Consider the following 16,568-nt stretch of genomic DNA (forward strand, 5'->3'; position numbering starts at 1 on the left):
CTGATTTATGATCTCGACCACTACAAACTTCATTCTGGTCTACTGTCTGTTCTTATCTTAAATCTGAGTCGCAATCACTGTCGACGTGGTGCCGCGACTTGGCTTTTGGCTCCTTGACATTGCCGTCCCCACAACCTTCAGCATCACACCTGCCAGCCTCACCTCTGTCATCCGTGACCTGAGTCTCCTCGTCCTGCTTCTCCTGCTTGAAGTGAACGAATTCTAACGATATGTCAGATTTGGTAGACTTGACTTCCCCATTAACTTCCCAATGTTGCTTGCCCTGATTTTTCCAGAGCTTCGTCTCCCACTCGAGGGCTGTAGAGATAATTGGCACATGTAGGCTCACCTGCCAGTGTTCTCTGAAAGTTAAGAGAGGACTCATGGTTATAAACAATTGTCTAATGTAATCTATCAGTGCTTGAAAAGACATTTTACAGAAAACTTTTTTTCGAAACAAATGAAGTATTGGCACCTTCAAACACATGACTGCAAACCTACCCAGTGTGTGGCGTGACGGTGAGGTTCAGGAGACGCCGACGCTTCCCCGGCATCAGCGAGTCCAAAGATACGCCAAAGATGGATTCAGAGAACTGAGTGCGCACCACCACGCCCCGTCCTGCCTCGGTTCCGGCTGCGTCTCGCTCTATACGAGGTATAAACAATCCTTTTAATTCGTTGCCTCAAGGTATATCATAGACTCCTTTATAAAGAAATCTATGGTTGCATCTTTTAGAAAGGAAAATTACGACTCCGACTATAGCAATGCCTTTCATATTTTATGCAATTTTTATTTCTTCCTTTTTCTTTTTCTTTTTTTTCCCATCCTAACATTAAATTTAACCGAAAAAATCTTAACTAACGGTCATATCTTGCGCAGTGCTATTTAATTTTGATTTGAGATAATGAAAAGCAATATAGGTTTGCAGAGGATCTAAACCACCAAATAATAATAATAATAATAATAATAATAATAATAATGATAATAATAGTAATAATAATAATAATAATAATAACAATAATTCCCTGTTTAATAAAAATGTATACGTACACTCAATACACTGCGAGGCCCATCAGCTCCACCTCTTCACACACACACACACACACACACACACACACACACACACACACTTACACACCTTGGTCAAGCTGAGGCGGCGCGGGGTCACCACTGGAGGCCTTGCCGCGCTCTTCCTCACCGCCTCTCAACCACAGCCGCCACCACTGCCCCGCCTGGCCCTCATGCCCGCTGGCCAGGCTGAGGGTGGTCCTGGGAGCCGCCATGAACAGCATCTAGAGGAAGGAATAGTGTGACCTCATCTCTTTTATTTCAAAGTGGCATGACAAGAATTTTGTATGTTTTTTTTTTTTTTTCTATAGGAATGATGAAGCAATGGTAGTATGTAATATATGAAGATAATAATGAGATGCAAATGTTAAAGATCAGATTTCTATTGCTGTGGTACTTTGTAAGCAGAAACTATGGATATTTAAATAGTTTTTTTTTTTTTTTTGCCTTTTGCAAGTCTTCCTCACGCATACGCATTAAAAGAAAATAATGAATAAATATATTAATAAACTACCAAATAAAAATAAATATAGGAAGACAAGGCAACAGATAAAACTAAACATGACATACAGGAAAAATAAAAAAAAATAAAGACAAAACAATATATATATATATATATATATATATATATATATATATATATATATATATATATATATATATATATATATATATATATATATATATATATATATATATATATATATAATAAAAATATAACAAGAAAATCTATAAGGTAATATTCTCACGCTCTCTCACCTCTTCCTCGGGGTGCCACGCTACGCTCACCAACTCCTCAGCTGATCCAACGCCCCCCACATGCTGGTACCTCTGCGCCACGACTTTGAGCGCATCACCTGTGTAGCCACCTGTCACCTGGAGGACGCGACCTGAGTAATTCCCGGTGACATTGCATCCACAGTTAGTCAGGTCAGTCTGTGAACAACGACATCTTACATTAGGCGAGTGGGAGGAGGTGTGTGTGTGTGTGTGTGTGTGTGTGTGTGTGTGTGTGTGTGTATGTGTGTGTGTGTGTGTGTGTGTGTGTGTGTGATTTATTCCAGCAGGTGTTCATCTTGAGTCTTAAATTGAAAAAAACGTCATTAAATTTAGTTAGTGTATTGTTCCTTCTTTTAAGACACGTTAGGTTATGCACCCACCCACCTGCACAGCCAAGGTAAGGGACCGGGTGGAGGGAGAGGTCCCCACTCTGAAATACAAGAAAAGTTGAAGCTTCAGTCTCTCTCTCTCTCTCTCTCTCTCTCTCTCTCTCTCTCTCTCTCTCTCTCTCTCTCTCTAATACATTAGTTCACTTAGAAATAATTTCTACCCTGACCAAACCACTTAAATGACATGTCGCTGAAGGACCACGACCAAATAGTCTCATTATATTGAATTTATAGACATGTAATAAAGAAGTGTCCTATAGCTGTTATTTTCACGCTATTGGTATATCATATAGGGCAGTGATTCCTAACCTTTCCCAAGTTCATGCATCCTTCCATGAGCTTTTGAGATATTCATGTACAATTCATTAAAAGAAAATCACACTTTTCTCTAACTTTAAGACTGAAAATATACAAGTAATAGTACTTATCTATCCATCTTCGGTGCGGCGTATTAAGTGTTACCTGAGAAATGTTTGAGTGGAGTCATCAGTTCGGTTTAACGTGTAAGCGGTGACCAGGCGGAAGGATGCTGCCGATGCCTGCTGGCTGTGTGCCGGGATCCCCACCACTGTTACCAGCATCAACGCCGCACCTAGAGTAAGGGAAAGATGGTTGTATGGTTTATGACAATACACATTTCATTCGTTCATGTAAATTATCTTTGTAGTGTCGAGTACAATAATTTCGGATTAGTGATGATTATAGATAGAGTTTCTTTATAGCGGTAAGTTCGATAATTACAGAATAGTTTACCACTTCCAACGTAATCGCAGAATAATTCCTCTTGGATGTTGATAATCTGCGTATAGTGTCGTACAATAATCACACACCAGTTCCTTTAGGTAAACTATTTGTTATATTGGCTAATATGATGATTATAGAATGGTCACTCAACAATGTTTCCACTAGGACGAACAACCCCACTCGCTTATGAAACCTCAGTTCCATGGTATAGCAGGTCGACGTTTTACTTAAAGAATATCCACACCTTTCCAGTTTTGGATGCTAACCGGGGTAACTCAATCATTTTTTAAGACTGAATAACATTATGCTTGTGGCGCTTCCTGGCTTTCCAATTTCCCTTACATATCCAGTCACGCGGCAATTTCAAAATACACGTTAGAATATTTTCGCGAACGGTGAGTTTATTTGACGGTTTAAAATTGTTTGGATTTCTCTCTTACTTGAATCACGGTTGGTAAAATAAAGTGAGGATGTTGTGAAAGAACAAGAAAAGAATGTTCCCTCGTGCAATTGTGGGGCGTGTGGAGGCACCTGGCAGCTCCCCTACTCCCCTTCCTTTAGTCTCCACCTCACGTAGTCACTGCTGCAGACGATGGGAGACGGCAGGGTTCATGCTTACAAACCACAATGTAGTTTTATAACATGCTTTCAATATGAACCGTACTGTTTTCAGTAAAGTAAAGGAGCAAATGATAGTATACTAAATAATAGTACGTGTTCACTAACAAACTTAGGTACCTTATTCCCATCACACACACACACACACACACACACACACGATTGTTAGCATACATCATATGGAAGAACATCTAAGGGCCGTATTGTTAAATCTCTTCGTATCACCACTACCTAATCTACTCACCAAAACACCAGTACATGTTCCTCGCTTGGCACCACCCAGATGGATCACCGGGCAGTGTTGGTGTCCTTCAGCTGACACACACGAGCGTTCACTGGGGCTGAGCTCTCCCAACTAACCCTGCCATGACCCTCAGCCTGCACCTCGCCTGTCACCTTTCCGCCCCTCCCCCCCGCCAGCCATTCTATTCGGGTAAGGCACATGACAAGAATAGCAAGGAGATGAAGTATCAAGAGACTTGTAAGGTCCAGCACCCAGGCCGAGAAATCTTAAGTCATCATGAATTGGCGGATGTATTTACTTATCAATTCACTTAATATTATTATTATTATTATTATTATTATTATTATTATTATCATTATTATTACTTCGAGGGATGGAACACCGTATGAGGAGGTAAAGCCTACCTTAATGATATCGAAATACCTCTATCGTATCACCACGCTCCCTACACCATTCCAGTGACTAGCTTTTTTTTTTTTTTCAGTCCCTGGATCATCCTAGTCACTCTTCTTTGCACAGCCACAACTGTACACCGTAATGTAAGAGAGGCCTTATCAAAGCACTACATGCACTGTTTTATAGGCCGCAGACTTGTAGTATCACTTTGTTTTCTCTCTCTCGAAGATTTAGCTATCTCCCTGGCCTTTAAGCTGCTGTTATATATTGTGCATCCCTCTCTCTCTCTCTCTCTCTCTCTCTCTCTCTCTCTCTCTCTCTCTCTCTCTCTTACTTCTTACGTAGAGAACGCTACCTCATTGATATCGAATTTCATTTCACACTTTTCTGTCCAATCATACTTTCTATCCAGTCCTGTCTTATCTTCGTAATTTGGTGTCATTCGCAAATTTACTGACGTCACTACTTACTAGTAATTCCGGAATATAATGATGCTAATAATGGAGGAGGAGGTGAGAAGAAACACAAGTGCTGGGAGGATAGTTTATTCCCGACTAGTTTCGCACAAGTTTCTTCAGGGGAACTAGTCGGGAATAAACTCACCTCCCAACACTTGTATTTCTTGTCACCTCCTCCTCCAGCTTGTCGGAATGTCTGAACAACAACAACAATAACAATAATAATAATAATAATAATAACAATAATAATAATAATAATAATAATAATAATAATAATAATAATAATAATAATAATAATAACAATAATTATAATAATAATAATAATAATAATAATAATAATAATAATAATAATAATAACAATAATTATAATAATAATAATAATAAGAAGAAGAAGAAGAAAAAGAAGAAGCGGAAGAACAAAAAACAAGAAGAAGAAGAAGAAGAAGAAGAAGAAGAAGAAGAAAAAAAAAAAAAAAGAAGAAGAAGAAGCAGAAGAAGAACAAGAACAAGAACAAGAAGAAGAAGAAGAAGAAGAAGAAGAAGAAGAAGAAGAAAAGAAGAAAAAGAAGATGATGATGAAGAAGAAGGAAAAAATAAATAAATAAATAAACAAATGAAAATAACAATGAATTCAAGGACAATAGTTACTCATATAACTTCTAAGATTTGTTCTAGAGCAGACAAAAAGTGACCTGAAAAAAATAAATAAATGCAGCAGCTCAGTGATCCAAGACGGAGGGCAGTCCGATGTGCTACTGACAGACTGCGAAATTACTTCCACACACCACCAAACAAAATGTGAACAAACTTGTAACTTTAAAACTTTTTTCCCTAAACCCTTGAAACAGCTATTCTTTGTCAAATGAACGGTTGCCACTCAACACTGAAGAACCAGTGCCAGGACCTGCTGAAGCTGTCGGTGGTGTTCCCAGTTTTTACAAGTCTATCAAGATGGCTGCCATTCCTACGATGCTCACTCTGTTCCTGAAAGAAAGAAAAGGAACAAACGCAGAAGGAAAACCTTGGAAGTAATATAAAGCGATATATGGAAGAAACAAAGATGTAAATATTTGCCATCATGCTTACCACGTCATCAATATTCTCCTAATTATTATAAATTCTTGTTATAGTTACAATAATGTTGGAAGAGAGATTTATAGTTACAATAATGCTGGAAGAGAGAATTAATAAGAAGCAGCTACAAGGAGCCAGTAGGCTAGTAGTAGTAGTGACAATGTGCATATAAAGTATACACACTACAATCAATTTCCAATTATTTATTTTATTTATTTTTTCTTAAGCCCCAGTTAAATCTGCACACACATGTGCACTCTCTTTTTTTATGCTGCTGCTGCTTCACTTTCTTCTTCTTCTTAAAGCCACACCTTCCTGTTATGGCAAAACAGCCCCTCCAAACAAACCTTCCACACACCGTGCCTTCTCTCTCCTCACCCTTCACGCCCCAAACCTGCGATCCCTTCCTCACCATCTCTCTTCACTCAATCTACAAATGTCTTGTCGCACCGATGAGGATCACAATAAGTATTTAATTTTAAAATCGTTTTATACGATAAAAAGTTTGTTTACCCCAACGTCCAGCTCTCGTAGCAGGAGGGGGTGAGGATCGCACAGAACAGGGCGAGGTTCCCCAGGTGGGACTCAGCCCAGCAGTATGCCTGCACCAGGGCAGAGTCGGCCGCTGCCAGGGACGACTGATAGTTTAGGGACTAAATTATCAGTTCAGGGAGTCACGAGGCAAGCCACCAGGGAACAGCAAAACTAGAATAAACTAAGAGAAAATCTGACGCATCCTCACACAATAGACACGATGGACGTCATCCACTTCGTGAAGGGCGTCCTTCAGTGAAAACACAGAACATTGGAAAGGAGACCGTCAAATGAAAAGAAGGAGTACTCCTGAACCACAGCACCTCAGTGGAGGGAGAATGATATTGGAAGTCAATTCTGCGGAACGGGCCGGTGTCCACCACCACCACCTGTCCTGCAGGATAGGTATCCACCGCCACGACCATCACCTGTCCTGCAGGGCGGGTATACACCGCCACCACCTGTCCTGTAGGACGGATATCCACCGCCATGACCATCACCTGTCCTGCAGGACGGGTATCCACCGCCACCACCTGTCCTGTAGGACGGGTATCCACCGCCACCACCTGTCCTGTAGGACGGGTATCCACCGCCACCACCTGACCTGTAGGACGGGTATCCACCGCCATCACTTGTCCTGTAGGACGGGTATAAACCGCGACGACCATCACCTGTCGTGCTGGACGAGTATCCACCGCCATGAACATCACCTGTACTGCAGGACGGGTATCCACCGCCACCATCTGTCCTTGTAGGACGTGTATTCACCGCCACCACCTGTCCTGTACGAAGGGTATCTAGCGCCACCACTGTCCTGCAGAGCAGGTATCCACCGCCACCGCCTGCCCTGCAGGACGAGTATCCACCGCCACCACCTGTCATGCTGGACGGGTATTCACCGCCACTACCTGTCATGCTGGAAGGTTATCCACGGCCACCACCTGTCCTGCGGGACGGGTATTCACGGCCACCACCTGTCCTGCTGGACGGGTATTCACCGCCACTACCTGTCATGCTGGAAGGTTATCCACGGCCACCACCTGTCCTGCGGGACGGGTATTCACTGCCATCACCTGCCCTGCTGGACTGGTATTCAATGCCATCACCTGTCCTGCTAGACGGGTATCCACCGCCATGACCACCACCTGTCCAGCTGGACGGGCATCCACCGCCACGACCTGTCCTGCTGGATGGGTATCCACTGCCACCACCTGTCCTGCTGGACGGGTATCTATTGCCACCATCTGTCCTGCAGGGCGGCGGGTACCCACCATACCCGCCGCCATGACCATCACCTATCCTGCTGGACGGATATCCACCGCCATGACTGCCACCTGTCCTGCTTGATGGGTATCCCCCGCCACCACTTGTCCTACTAGACGGGTATCCACCGCCATGACCATCACCTGTCGTGCTGGACGGGTATCCACCGCCACCACTTGTCCTGCTGGACGAGTGTCCACCGCCAGACCATCACCTGTCCTGCTGGATGGGTATCTACCGCCATAAACATCACCTGTCCCGCTGAACGGGTATCCACCGCCACCACCTGTCCTGCAGGGCGGGTATCCACTGCCGTGACTATCACCTGTATTGCTGGACGGATATCCACAGCGACCACCTGTCCTGAAGGCCGGGTATCCACCGCTATGACCATCACTTGTCCTGCTGGACGGGTATCCACCGCCACCACCTGTCCTGCAGGGCGGGTATCCATTACCACCACCTATCCTGCTGGACAGGAATCCACCGCCACCACCTGTCTTGCTGGACGGGTATCCACCGCCACCACCTGTCCTGCTGGATGGGTATTCACCGCCACTACCTGTCATGCTGGAAGGTTATCCACGGCCACCACCTGTCCTGCGGGACGGGTATTCACGGCCACCACCTGTCCTGCTGGACGGGTATTCACCGCCACTACCTGTCATGCTGGAAGGTTATTCACGGCCACCACCTGTCCTGCGGGACGGGTATTCACTGCCATCACCTGTCCTGCTGGACTGGTATTCAATGCCATCACCTGTCCTGCTAGACGGGTATCCACCGCCATGACCACCACCTGTCCAGCTGGACGGGCATCCACCGCCACCACCTGTCCTGCTGGACGGGTATCCACTGCCACCACCTGTCCTGCTGGACGGGTATCTATTGCCACCATCTGTCCTGCAGGGCGGGTATCCACCATACCCGCCGCCATGACCATCACCTATCCTGCTGGACGGGTATCCACCGCCATGACTGCCACCTGTCCTGCTGGACGGGTATCCACCGCCATGACTACCACTTGTCCTGCTGGACGGGTATCCACCACCACCACCTGTCCTGCAGGGCGGGTATCCACCGCCACGACAATCATCTATCTTGCTGGAAGGGTATTCACTGCCATGACTACCACCTGTCCTGCTGGATGGGTATCCACCGCCACCACCTGTCCTACTGGATGGTTGTGCAAAGCCACCACCTGTCTTGCTTGACGGGTATCCACCGCCATGACTACCACCTGTCCTGCTAAACGGGTATCCGCCGCCACCACTTGTCCTTCTGGACGGGTATCCACCGCCATGACCACCACCTGTCCAGCTGGACGGGCATCCACCGCCACCACCTGTCCTGCTGGACGGGTATCCACTGCCACCACCTGTCCTGCTGGACGGGTATCTATTGCCACCATCTGTCCTGCAGGGAGGGTATCCACCATACCCGCCGCCATGACCATCACCTATCCTGCTGGACGGGTATCCACCGCCATGACTGCCACCTGTCCTGCTGGACGGGTATCCACCGCCATGACTACCACTTGTCCTGCTGGACGGGTATCCACCGCCACCACCTGTCCTGCAGGGCGGGTATCCACCGCCACGACAATCATCTATCTTGCTGGAAGGGTATTCACCGCCATGACTACCACCTGTCCTGCTGGATGGGTATCCACCGCCACCACCTGTCCTACTGGATGGTTGTGCAAAGCCACCACCTGTCTTGCTTGACGGGTATCCACCGCCATGACTACCACCTGTCCTGCTAAACGGGTATCCGCCGGCACCACTTGTCCTTCTGGACGGGTATCCACCGCCATGACCATCACCTGTCCTGCTGGATGGGTATCCACCGCCATGACCATCACCTGTAGTGCTGAACTGGTATCCACCGCCACGACCTGTCCTGCAGGGCGGGTATCCACCGCCATGACCATCACCTGTCCTGCTGGACAGGAATCCACCGCCACCACCTGTCCTGCTGGATGGGTATCCATCGCCATGACCATCACCTGTCCTCCTGGACAGTCATCCACCGCCACCACCTGTCCTGCTGGACGGGTATCCATTGCCACCACCTGTCCTGCAGGCCGGGTATCCACCGCCATGACCATCACCTATCCTGCTGGACGGGTTTCCACCGCCACCACCTGTCCTGCTTGACGGGTATTCACCGCCACCACCTGTCCTGCTTGACGGGTATTCACAGCCACCTCCTGTCTTGCTGGACGGGTATCCACCGCCATGACTACCACCTGTCCTGCTGGACGGGTATCCGCCGCCACCGCTTTACCTGCTGGACGAGTATCCACCGCCATGATCATCACCTGTCCTGCTGGACGGGTATCAACCGCCATGACCATCACATGTCCTGCTGAACGGGTATCCACCGCCACCACCTGTCCTGCAGGGCGGGTATCTAGCGCCTTGACCATCACCTGTCATGCTGGACGGGTATCCACCGCCACCACCTGTCCTGCTGGACGTGTATCCACCACCATGACCATCACCTGTCCTGCTGGACGGTTATCTACCGCCACCACTGTCCTGCAGAGCGGGTATCCACCGCCACCGCCTGTCCTGCAGGACGAGTATTCACCGCAACCATCTGTTCTGCAGGGCGGGTATCCACCGCTATGACTATCACTTGTCTTGTTGAACGGGTATCCACCGCCACCACCTGTCCTGCTGGACGGGTATCCACCGCCATTACCATCACCTGTCCTGCTGGACGGGTATCCACCGCCACCACCTGTCCTGCTGGACGGGTATCCACCGCCATTACCATCACCTGTCCTGCTGGACGGGTATCCACCGCCACCACCTGTCCTGCTGGACGGGTATCTACTACCACCACCTGTCATGTGGACGGGTATCTACTGCCACCACCTGCCCTGCTGGATGGGTATCCAATGCCATCACCTGTCCTTTAGGACAGGTATCCACCGCCATGACTACCACCTTTTCTGCAGGACCGGTATCCATCACCATCAATACATCCCAACACCACACCGCCACGCTACCTCCCACCCAGTCCAGTCACGATTGAACCGAAATATTTCTAGAATTCCGAGTGATAAAAAAAAGTCTATTGCAATATTTTTCTTGTATAGTTTAAATCATCATTCTTTCTCTCTCTCTCTCTCTCTCTCTCTCTCTCTCTCTCTCTCTCTCTCTCTCTCTCTCTCTCTCTCTCTCTCTCTCTCTCTCTCTCTCTTGCTTTGAACTTTCGCTCCTCAGGCTCCGGTTCACTCACGGTTCAAGTTCCAGCCAAGGCGAGGACAGAATGCCAGGTGTGTGCGCTGCAGGATCCGAATCCAGCGTCCTCCGTCAGATGAGACTATGCGTGCGGTGCGTGGAGGGAGATAAAGGGAGGGTGTCGTGAGCTCCAGGTAAGTAAACAACTCAAGTACACTACTGTGGCACTGATGACGCGACCGACAAAAAATATTAGAACAGTACTATCCAAATACTCGTAGTTATGATTTCAAAAGGTATAGCGAACAACTTTTTTTAATTATAAATTCTTATTTGCAAGAAATCAAGTATATAAAAAGACCTGAATAAAAGGACTTACTAACATCATAAGAAACGTATCATTAAATTTTGCCTTAATAGTCAAATTTCGTTCTACATTAAGTGTGGACGTACTTACCGTAAGTCTTCATGTTGGAAGAAAGGCTGAAAACCCGGGAAGTTAATTTTTGTGTAGTCTCTTGAACAGCTTCACTTGACACTGACTCTTCCGGTCCATCACACTCCGCTTTCCTGGAACATTCTTCGTCTACATTTACCATTATGGAATCAGGATCATTTTGCTTTAAGTCTTCTGATTTAGGATCTCGACCACTACAAACTTCATTCTGGTCTACTGTCTGTTCTTTTCTTAAATCTGAGTCGCAATCACTGTCGACGTGGTGCCGCGACTTGGCTTTTGGCTCCTTGACATTGCCGTCCCCACAACCTTCAGCATCACACCTGCCAGCCTCACCTCTGTCATCCGTGACCTGAGTCTCCTCGTCCTGCTTCTCCTGCTTGAAGTGAACGAATTCTAACGATATGTCAGATTTGGTAGACTTGACTTCCCCATTAACTTCCCAATGTTGCTTGCCCTGATTTTTCCAGAGCTTCGTCTCCCACTCGAGGGCTGTAGAGATAATTGGCACATGTAGGCTCACCTGCCAGTGTTTTCTGAAAGTTAAGAGAGGACTCATGGTTATAAACAATTGTCTAATGTAATCTATCAGTGCTTGAAAAGACATTTTACAGAAAACTTTTTTTCGAAACAAATGAAGTATTGGCACCTTCAAACACATGACTGCAAACCTACCCAGTGTGTGGCGTGACGGTGAGGTTCAGGAGACGCCGACGCTTCCCCGGCATCAGTGAGTCCACAGATACGCCAAAGATGGATTCAGAGAACTGAGTGCGCACCACCACGCCCCGTCCTGCCTCGGTTCCGGCTGCGTCTCGCTCTATACGAGGTATAAACAATCCTTTTAATTCGTTGCCTCAAGGTATATCATAGACTCCTTTATAAAGAAATCTATGGTTGCATCTTTTAGAAAGGAAAATTACGACTCCGACTATAGCAATGCCTTTCACATTTTATGCAATTTTTATTTTTAATTATAAATATATTAATAAACTACCAAATAAAAATAAATATAGGAAGACAAGGCAACAGATAAAACTAAACATGACATACATGAAAAAAAAAATAAATAAATAAAGACAAATCAATATATATATATATATATATATATATATATATATATATATATATATATATATATATATATATATATATATATATATATATATATATATATATATATATATATATATATATAACAAGAAAATCTATAAGACAATATTCTCACGCTCTCTCACCTCTTCCTCGGGGTGCCACGCTACGCTCACCAACTCCTCAGCTGATCCAACGCCCCCCACATGCTGGTACCTCTGCGCCACGACTTTGAGCGCATCACCTGTGTAGCCACCTGTCACCTGGAGGACGCGACCTGAGTAATTCCCGGTGACATTGCATCCACAGTTAGTCAGGTCAGTCTGTGAACAATGACATCTTACATTAGGCGAGTGGGAGGAGGTGTGTGTGTGTGTGTGTGTGTGTGTGTGTGTGTGTGTGTGTGTGTGTGTGTGTGTGTGTGTGTGTGTGTGTGTGTGATTTATTCCAGCAGGTGTTCAGCTTGAGTCTTAAATTGAAAAAAACGTCATTAAATTTAGTTAGTGTATTGTTCCTTCTTTTAAGACACGTTAGGTTATGCACCCACCCACCTGCAGAGCCAAGGTAAGGGACCGGGTGGAGGGAGAGGTCCCCACTCTGAAATACAAGAAAAGTTGAAGCTTCAGTCTCTCTCTCTCTCTCTCTCTCTCTCTCTCTCTCTCTCTCTCTCTCTCTCTCTCTCTCTCTCTCTCTCTCTCTTTCTCTCTAATACATTAGTTCACTTAGAAATAATTTCTACCCTGACCAAACCACTTAAATGACATGTCGCTGAAGGACCACGACCAAATAGTCTCATTATATTAAATTTATAGACATGTAATAAAGAAGTGTCCTATAGCTGTTATTTTCACGCTATAGGTATATCAAATAGGGCAGTGATTCCTAACCTTTCCCAAGTTCATGCATCCTTCCATGAGCTTTTGAGATATTCATGTACAATTAATTAAAAGAAAATCACACTTTTCTCTAACTTTAAGACTGAAAATATACAAGTAATAGTACTTATCTATCCATCTTCGGTGCGGCGTATTAAGTGTTACCTGAGAAATGTTTGAGTGGAGTCATCAGTTCGGTTTAACGTGTAAGCGGTGACCAGGCGGAAGGATGCTGCCGATGCCTGCTGGCTGTGTGCCGGGATCCCCACCACTGTTACCAGCATCAACGCCGCACCTAGAGTAAGGGAAAGATGGTTGTATGGTTTATGACAATACACATTTCATTCGTTCATGTAAATTATCTTTGTAGTGTCGAGTACAATAATTTCGGATTAGTGATGATTATAGATAGAGTTTCTTTATAGCGGTAAGTTCGATAATTACAGAATAGTTTACCACTTCCAACGTAATCGCAGAATAATTCCTCTTGGAAGTTGATAATCTGCGTATAGTGTCGTACAATAGTCACACACCAGTTCCTTTAGGTAAACTATTTGTTATATTGGCTAATATGATAATTATAGAATGGTCACTCAACAATGTTTCCACTAGGACGAACAACCCCACTCGCTTATGAAACCTCAGTTCCATGGTATAGCAGGTCGACGTTTTACTTAAAGAATATCCACACCTTTCCAGTTTTGGATGCTAACCGGGGTAACTCAATCATCTTCCAAGACTGAATAACATTATGATTGTGGCGCTTCCTGGCTTTCCACTTTCCCTTACATATCCAGTCACGCGGCAATTTCAAAATACACGTTAGAATATTTTCGCGAACGGTGAGTTTATTTGACGGTTTAAAATTGTTTGTATTTGTCACACACGTGACTACTCTACCACGGAACCAGGTGCCTGCCTCTCAACTCGTGGCGCTGCCACGTGTATAGCTTGAGGCATACTGGATACGTGACCTCTAGCAGGCTACCAAGCCGATAACGAGGGGTGGAGTTCCATCGAGCTTCAGTCTCCTCCAAGGGTCGCTACAGCTCTGAGTTCGCCTTAGCATACGCTGGGAGCCTCATATACACTCGAGAGCGGTGGTAAGAGTTACACCAGTGTTACACACACACACACACATAAACACACACACACACACAAACACATTTATATTTATTTTCTATTATGTATATGTAAAGGTGTTTATTTTTGTAATTTGTATCTATATGCATTTACTAACTTGGCTTAAGTTATTAACTGAACCAGTCTTTTAAGTTATTCAGTCCAGTTCAGATTGCCACTCCTTGTTACTTACTTTTACTTACTTAAATAATCTTCAATTTTGTATTGTTACTTAATTTAAGGGTTAACTTTAAGATATTAAATAGCAGTTAAAATGTCTCCTTTTCTCTTTTCTTTTAACCCTTCCATTGTTAGTGTGAGCAACACCCCTTCATGGTCCATCCCCTAGAGTTCAGTGTATGCTCACACGTAACAATTGGGGGCCCGTCCGGGATATTACACATGTTTACACATACATATAACTACACTAGTTCCTTTCCTGCTCTCGAGTGTATATGAAGTTGTGCTTATTTCTTTGTTGGTGAATTTTTGCGTTTTTCCGCTTTAAAAGTACGCGAAGTACCGGCGTCTAGTCATAAAAGCGTTAAAAACCTAACAATTGATTTCCTCAGTGTTGCTTTAGTGTCGGTTCGATTCCCCTAGTAGTGACCTTCACCCCGAACTCCGAGACTCCTTAAAACTTGGGAACTTGCGTTCCACTCTTTGCTTGAAAGCAGCGAATACGGCAAGCCATTACAAGTGCTTAAGTGTTAGTTCTATGGTAGTCATTTTGGGGCAGTGATTATCGCTACACTTCGATTCGTTGCCTCTTCAGAAGCACAGTTAAGGCGTTGCTAACCTTGACTCAACTAGACTCAAAAACGATCTGTCGATGCACGCGGGTCCACTCATTTCCCTCCGACTCGTGGTTTCGAACCTGTCGTTCACGCGGGTCCTTCCGACTCGTGGTGGCGAACCTAGGTCTTGGATCAGGTTTCAGTGTAGGGCTCAGACACACTTGATTTGGTTCAATTGACCTCACGCTCATTAATCATGTCGCATGAGTTAAACTTGGACGCATTTTGCAGTAATCCTTCTGTGGCGGAGCTACAAACTGCCAAAGTGACAAAGAATGATTTAAAGTACATAGCCCGACAGTTTGATCTCTCATATCCGTCTGACATTCGGAAGGAAGAACTCCGAACTCAAATCCTGGTTCACCTTGGAGGTGAAGCCACTAGTGCTGCTTCACAGCACGACGCCAGTTTAATGCTCGAACTCGAAAAGCTGAAACTAATGGCAGCAAGAGAAAGAGAGAGAGGAGAGAGAACTAAGGCGAGAAGAACTAGCTTTTCAAAAAGAAAAAGCGGAAAGAGATCTGGCATATGTAAAAGAAAAGGAGGAAAAAGAAAGAGAGGAGAGAGAAAAAGAAAGAATCCACGAGACCCAACTCGCACAATTAAAATCTCGATCAACCACCACAGCTGACCTCAAACAAAAGTTAACTAAATATCTCTCACTACTCCCTCAGTTCTCTGACAAAGACCCCGAAACTTTCTTTGGACAGTTCGAGGACACAGCAGTACATTTTGAACTGCCCCGAGAAGACTGGCCTTGGCTTCTTAAACCCAAACTCAGCCAAAAGGCTTTAACTATTTTGAACGGCCTCGAAAACAACACGGATTACGACTGTGTCAAACAGGGCATCCTAGCGGCGTACTCCATTACCACAGAAGGATACCGTCAGTCTTTTCGAAAAATGTTCAAAACTCCGCAACAAACCTATCTAGAGTTTGCCTCAGAGAAACTGAGGGCTCTCAAGCGTTGGCTTAAGTCAGCCGCGATAACCACGTACGACGAATTAGTAAATCTCTTAGCCTTAGAAGAGTTCATGCGTAAGCTCCCTTACTCAGTAATGTTACACATCACCAACAAAGAAGAAACAGATCTTCTCAAAGCCGCTCAGTTAGCGGACCTTTTCTCCCTGGTGAATCGCAAGGCAACCTCAGACAAGCTGACCGAGACTCCTAGTGGTAAGATAAACTCGGGTAACTCAGGGGTTGGTAAAATGACCGGCAGTAGTACTCGACCACCTCTATTTTGTGCTTTTTGTAAACAGCCGGGGCACCTCATAAAGAACTGTCCTAATCCCAAGTGCAAGGTAGCTCAAACATATCCTGCCAAGCCAGTTGCTTCCATACAAGCTCTTCCCTCCTTCCCTGTACCTAAAGACTTGTTTGAGCCTTTCAGGTCTGTAGGCACCATCAGCATTGATAACAAGGATCACCCAGTTAAGATTGTCAAGAGACACCTGTTCAG

At 45.3% G+C, this 16,568-nt stretch overlaps 1 protein-coding gene across 1 annotated transcript; it reads right to left on the reverse strand.

Annotated features, from left to right (window-relative positions):
* Nucleotides 1–46: 46 nt before the first annotated feature.
* LOC135098883 (uncharacterized) lies at nt 47–13,835 on the reverse strand. Its single transcript, XM_064001293.1, has 12 exons — nt 13,353–13,835; nt 12,864–12,909; nt 12,459–12,635; nt 11,896–12,040; nt 11,221–11,756; nt 10,822–10,905; nt 2,701–2,830; nt 2,234–2,279; nt 1,829–2,005; nt 1,140–1,293; nt 502–646; nt 47–362 (listed from the first exon to the last, which is right to left on the reverse strand). Exons 4-12 carry the CDS (start codon nt 11,946–11,948, stop codon nt 53–55), a joined length of 1,635 nt encoding a protein of 544 aa, XP_063857363.1. The 5' UTR covers nt 11,949–12,040; nt 12,459–12,635; nt 12,864–12,909; nt 13,353–13,835; the 3' UTR covers nt 47–52.
* Between the last annotated feature and the right edge of the window lie 2,733 nt (nt 13,836–16,568).

This window comes from Scylla paramamosain, unplaced genomic scaffold, assembly GCF_035594125.1.
Source record: "Scylla paramamosain isolate STU-SP2022 unplaced genomic scaffold, ASM3559412v1 Contig90, whole genome shotgun sequence".
NCBI lineage: Eukaryota > Metazoa > Arthropoda > Malacostraca > Decapoda > Portunidae > Scylla > Scylla paramamosain.